Here is a 5,738-nt window from a genome sequence, read left to right as displayed (position 1 = left end):
TCAAGGTGTCTGACCATCCCAAACAACGAACAAAAACATTTCAGAGTATTTGTCGATTAAAATAAATGCAAATATATTTAATATTGTCACTGTGAAGTAACATTTGCCACGGCTGCCAGTATTTCTGTACCAACACAAAGCAGGTCTGCAGAGTGTCAGGTTCAACCCCCAGTCTCTAGAAACCTCTCACTGTCAACTCTGAATTGAAATCAGAGCACTGAAATCCAGGGGCAAAGTGACCAGACCCTGAGGAAAGACACAGAATGGAGCAGCTCTGCAGCACAGAACCTCAAGGAAAGGAAAACGTGCTCACTCGGGGAGGATGTTCTCCTTCTCGGGAGGCTCCACAATCCTCAGGCAGCAATCTGCAAACTCCACAAACAGGGGCTCCTGCATGAACCTCCTCATGAGGGAGCTTTTGTCTTCTGCCTGGTCGATGGTGAGGAGCAGCTGCCGGAGGTGTGGGTTCAGCAGCAAAGCCCTCAGTTCTTCTGATTCCCCTTTAAAAAGAAAAAAAAAAAGATAAATAGGAGTAATCTCAAAGGGTTACAACCGAAGTTAAGACCTTCCTTATTTTGCAAATAAACTTTCAAAGAGACTGGTGGAAGGCCAAATATCTGATATTTAACTCTTTAAGGCCTTGCAACGAGCTGCACGACTGGGAGCAGCTTCAAGCAGAACTCCTGGGAATGGGGAGTATTTCTGCTAAAGCCCCACCATCCCCACACCCGGCTGACCCCCGAATTCCCAAACTCACCTAAAAGCTTGAGTTTCTGCAGCGGGACGCGGTCCTGCTCATCCTCCTCGCCCAGGATGTCCTCCAGGGACCAGGGGCCGTGTGCGGGGCTCGGCGGGGCCGCGGGGGGACCCTTCTCCCCGTCCCGCTCCTGGCTGGAATGCGGCGCGCAGCGCTCTGCGGACACACAGCGGGTCAGCGCCAGGGCAGCCCCGGCCCCGCCCGGCCCCTCCCGGCCCGGACTCACCGCGGTGGGTCCGGCAGCACCGCACGGAACAGCTGCGGGAGAGACAACGGAGCGTGAGGGGCCCGGAGGGGGGGCCACACCGGCACAAAGCCCGCCGCGCCCTCAGACCCGCCGGGCCCTGCCCCCCGTGCCCCCCTCGCTCACTATGTGCTGGCACAGCGCGGACAGCGGTCCCGGCCCGTGTCCCGCTCCCCCGGCCCTGTCCCCTCGCTCACTATGTGCTGGCACAGCGCGGACAGCGGTCCCGACCCGTGTCCCGCTCCCCCGGCCCTGTCCCCTCGCTCACTATGTGCTGGCACAGCGCGGACAGCGGTACCGGCCCGTGCCCGTCTCCCCGCACTCCCCGCACGGCCCCGCTGCCCTCATGGCCGCCCCGAGCCGAGCGCGTCCCCCCAGGCTCGCTAATCCACCGCCGAGCGCATCTCCCCAGGCTCGCTAATCCATCGCCGAGCGCGTCCCCGCAGGCTCGCTAATTCACCGCCGAGCGCGTCTCCCCAGGCTCGCTAATCCACCGCCGAGCACATCCCCCCCCCCCCCCCCCAGGCTCGCTAATCCACCGCCGAGCGCATCCCCCCAGGCTCGCTAATCCAGCGCCGAGCGCGGCCCCGCCCGCCCCGGGGATCGGGATTATATAGAAATAGAGATGGAAAATGTGGATGTCTAGAGATATCAGCAGATAGAGAGAGAGATGGAGATATCTAGAGAGATATATAGAGATCTATAGATATATATAGAAAATATATATATAGATATATATAGAAAATCTATAGATATATATAGGTATCTACAGATATAGAGAGAGATATTAGGTATTTATATAGATATAGATTTCTATATTATATAGAAATAGAGATGGAAAAAGGTGGACGGATATATAGCTATATAGATATCTATAGATATATATGGAGAGATATCTAGATATATATAGAGAGAGCTATATATAGAGATATAGATATCTATGGATATATAGAGATATCTATAGATATATATAGAGAGAGATCTATAGACATACAGAGATATCTATAGATATATACAAGAGAGATCACAGACATACAGGAAGATATATTTACAGATATCTAGAGAGATGCAGAGGCAGAGAGAGATCTACAGATATATAAAGAGGTACAGTTATAGATATATATCTCTATATATAGGGAGAGATTATATATGAGGGGGAGAGAGAAGAGGGAAGTGGAGAGAGTGAGAGAAAGAGAGAGAGATTAGATAGATGTACAGATAGAGAGAGATGAGATACAGAGAGATATAGACATATACACAGATATATCCATATAGAGAGATATAGATAGAGAGAATTACTGATACAGAGATCCCGACCCTCTGGAGGGCTCTGGCAGGATCCCAGCTGTCCCCTTGGCTTTCCCAGTGACAATCACTGCCATGGGCAGTGACACATCAAGTGTTCTGCTCCTGACATGTCACCTTCCCAATGTCAATATGGAAGAGGATAAAAAAATTACACCATACAGCAAATATCCCATCAAAAACCACCCCGGGTTGATCTTCACCATCTGCCCTGTGGGAAGTTTGGGTTGAACCTCCTGTTGTTGAGGGTGAAATACAGATGTTCAGGTTCCAGCCAAACCCTGCTTGGGGTTGGGGGTGGTGGAGTTCCCAGAAGTCCCTGATAGAACAGCAGTGCTCCAAAATAAAAAAAAAAAAAAAACAATGGAGAAAAGAAATTATCTTGCCTGAGTTACATTATCCATTTAAATAATTCATTTTAATTCTGTGTCACTTAGGGCCATCCATTTCCTTAAATATCTGAATTTCAATTCAGACAAAAGAAATATCCCTGGAGTTCTTCAGTGTGAAGCAGCACAGGAGAGGGGTTTGTCACCAATAAAGGGAACCACTGAGTATTAGATGTGTTAATGTGATGGCACTTCCCAGTTCTTACATTAGTGAGTGAACCCATTTCTTACCCAAAACATCTCTTTTCTCATACCCAGCCAGGATCAGAGCAATGGGATTTTCCCTCAGTTCACTCAAACCTTTTGAAGTGGGGAAAGAACAACAACAACAAAGCAAAGAAACTGGAAATAAATCCCTGGAAACTCCAGTCTGTGCTGGAAGGGCTGATTTGGGTTGGATTGTGCGTGTGATGAACGTGAGAACATCATCACTGTGTGGATTATTGATGCCACTTTATTGGTGTACACTGATGAAACCCCACAGAGCAGCATCTGAGAGCACTTTAAAAAACCAGCAAGGTGGGCTGATGTCACCAGATCTGTTAAAACCAGGCTTCTGGTTGGGGCAAGAGAAAATAAACCTGCTTTGGTTCAGGCAAGAGATCAGAAGTTTGAACTCTGAGATTCTTCTAGAACATATCCCTGTGTAACTAAGAATAAACATCCACCTCCACTAGGATCTGATGAAACAATATCTACTAAATAAATAATAAATATTCAGGAGCCAACTTTCCTTTTTTTTTTTTTTTTTGAGAGAGAGGGAGTAAGACCTTTTTCTTTTACAAAATACTCGGTCTTGACATTTTTATTTTGTTTTGCACAGGCAACTCAACTTCAGTTCTGATCCTGAAGGATCCAGCCATCCAGCCAAGGTTGTCACCTGGAACAGCACAAATTTCACAAGCCATGGACTCGAGTGTGCCTCTATAAGCAGAAATATGAAAGATGTAGCCACAAATGTCTCACAAAAAACATGTAATCCAGCTACACACTGCAATTAAAATTACCCCAGGAAAACAGGGCTGAGTGCCCTGTTAATAAAGATTCATCCAACAGTCAAAGAGACAATTTGACTGAGTGTAAATGAGAAAGTAAAATGACAATTTCCCCCATACTGCTGAGAATTTTCCAGCCATTTAACTGCCTTCAAAGCCATACAAACCACACAACAGGGATGGGAGTCTGGGCAGCGAAGCGAGAGCAGCAGCAGCACAAAGTAAACAGGGCTAATGGAGTTATTTTTATCTCCAAGGAAAACAGCTCCCCTGCTCCCAGCTGGAGGCAACACAGACCAGGGGCACACACAGCCACTTCCCCAAGGAGAGCCAGGCAGCACAGCTCCTCGCTGCTGAGGGCTTTGGGAGACACAGAGTCCAGCCCCCCTTTCAGGGCTGCCCACACTGGTTTCTGCACCCCAACACCTCCCCCTCGCTGGGTGCTGAAGCACCTGGGCTTCAGGAATGGAATCACAGGAAACACGGTTGGAAAAAACCTCTAAGATCAAGCCCAACCATCATCCCACCACTAAACTGTGCCCCCCAGTGCCACATCCACGTGTTTTTTGAATCCCCCTGGATCTGGAGCAATTGCAGAGCTCTCCCTGGCTCCGCTGGGCAGGTCAGGCAGTGCTGCAGCAGGGGCAGCCCCACCTAGATGTGCTCGATGGCACAGGCTCGGACGCTGTTGGTGGAGAGGCACTTCAGAGTCTTGAGCTTGGCCCCCAGGGTTTTGAGCTTGAGGGTGTAGATGAGGGGGTTGCCCAGGCAGTTGATGGTGATCAGCATGGCCGTGCAGTTCCTGAAGATGTAGACGCCCGGGTAGAGGTCGACGTGGCACCGGTGGTTGGTGGCATCAAAAATGACCCCGGCGAAGAACGGGGCGTAGGAGATCAGCGCCAGCAGCCAGATGAAGATGCTGGTCCTGGCCACCTGGCTCTCAGCCGATTTGTAGGTGCCGGTGGCTTGCCCGCACGCCTTCATCCTCAGCTTCCTCCTCCTCAGGATGATGATGATTCTGAGGTAGGTGAACAGAGGTATGATAAAGGCCACCACGAAGTTGGGGACGGCGATGAAGAAGAGGTAGTTGACGCAGAAGGGGCTGTAGAGGACCGAGACGCTCTTTTCCCTGTGCAGGCAGTTCCAGCCCATCAGTGGCAAGCAGCCCAGAAAGAAAGCAAGGACCCAGTTGGTGAAAACCACGGCTATGGAATGGTTTCTGGCCACCCTGAATCTCGTCCTCATGCTCTTGGCCACAGCCAGGTAGCGCTCGACCCCGATGCTCACCAGGTTGTAGATGGTGGATAAAATGGACGTCGTGTACAAGGCGTAAGGGGCGAGCATGTCCTCGGACCCAAAGATGGTGATGTCGGGGTTGGTGATGAACAGCGTGGAAATCCAAAAGCCAGAGAAGCTGGTGAAGAGATCAGAAACAGCCAAATTGCAGAAGAGGATGGAGATGGGCTTGTGCAGGTCCTTGGTGGCCAGGCGGGTGAGGATGACGGTGCAGTTGAAGAGCACGGACGCCACGTTGATGGTCAGCTGGGGGATGGCCAGGGCAAGCACCAAAGAATGACTCCAGATGTCTGTGTAGTTAGCAGAGCAGTTTGGAAATCCATTCATGGTGGAAAATCCTCCTTTCAGCCCTCAGCCAGGTCGGCTTCACTCATCCCATACTCCGTGAGAGACCACACCACACGAGAGCTGCTGCCACCTTGTTCCCCAGGTGGGGAGTGGACCCTGAGGCGCAGCTTCTACTGCCACATCATCATCATCATGACAGTGGATTAAACTTTAACCACATGTGGTATTAAATATTTGGGTTACCACCTCAGGGCATCGCCAATTACCGTTCAGTTGCTAGGACAGCCCAAACTGGAAAACATATTTGTTGCTACATGGATGAGCTGCTGAAAACAACCTCTGCCAGCAGTGAAATCTGGCCAGATCTTGAGAGGATGAATGATCACAGCAGTAGTTTAAAATTCTTTAAGGATAGTCTAAAATGGAATTAATGTGAATTCAGCTTTAACTCACCAATAAATCAG

At 49.9% G+C, this 5,738-nt stretch overlaps 2 protein-coding genes across 2 annotated transcripts; both read right to left on the bottom strand.

Annotated features, from left to right (window-relative positions):
- Positions 1-48: 48 nt before the first annotated feature.
- ZNHIT3 (zinc finger HIT-type containing 3) lies at positions 49-1,381 on the bottom strand. Its single transcript, XM_051809459.1, has 4 exons — positions 1,270-1,381; positions 984-1,015; positions 758-913; positions 49-500 (listed from the first exon to the last, which is right to left on the bottom strand). Exons 1-4 carry the CDS (start codon positions 1,347-1,349, stop codon positions 310-312), a joined length of 459 nt encoding a protein of 152 aa, XP_051665419.1. The 5' UTR covers positions 1,350-1,381; the 3' UTR covers positions 49-309.
- Positions 1,382-2,876: 1,495 nt separating this feature from the next.
- Positions 2,877-5,674, bottom strand: LOC127480853 (lysophosphatidic acid receptor 3-like). Its single transcript, XM_051809447.1, has one exon. It carries the CDS (start codon positions 5,311-5,313, stop codon positions 4,345-4,347), a length of 969 nt encoding a protein of 322 aa, XP_051665407.1. The 5' UTR covers positions 5,314-5,674; the 3' UTR covers positions 2,877-4,344.
- Between the last annotated feature and the right edge of the window lie 64 nt (positions 5,675-5,738).

Source organism: Manacus candei, unplaced genomic scaffold, assembly GCF_025592945.1.
Source record: "Manacus candei isolate 608988 ecotype Guabito, Panama unplaced genomic scaffold, ASM2559294v1 h1tg000076l, whole genome shotgun sequence".
Lineage (NCBI taxonomy): Eukaryota > Metazoa > Chordata > Aves > Passeriformes > Pipridae > Manacus > Manacus candei.
This window is presented reverse-complemented; position numbering and strand designations above follow the sequence as displayed.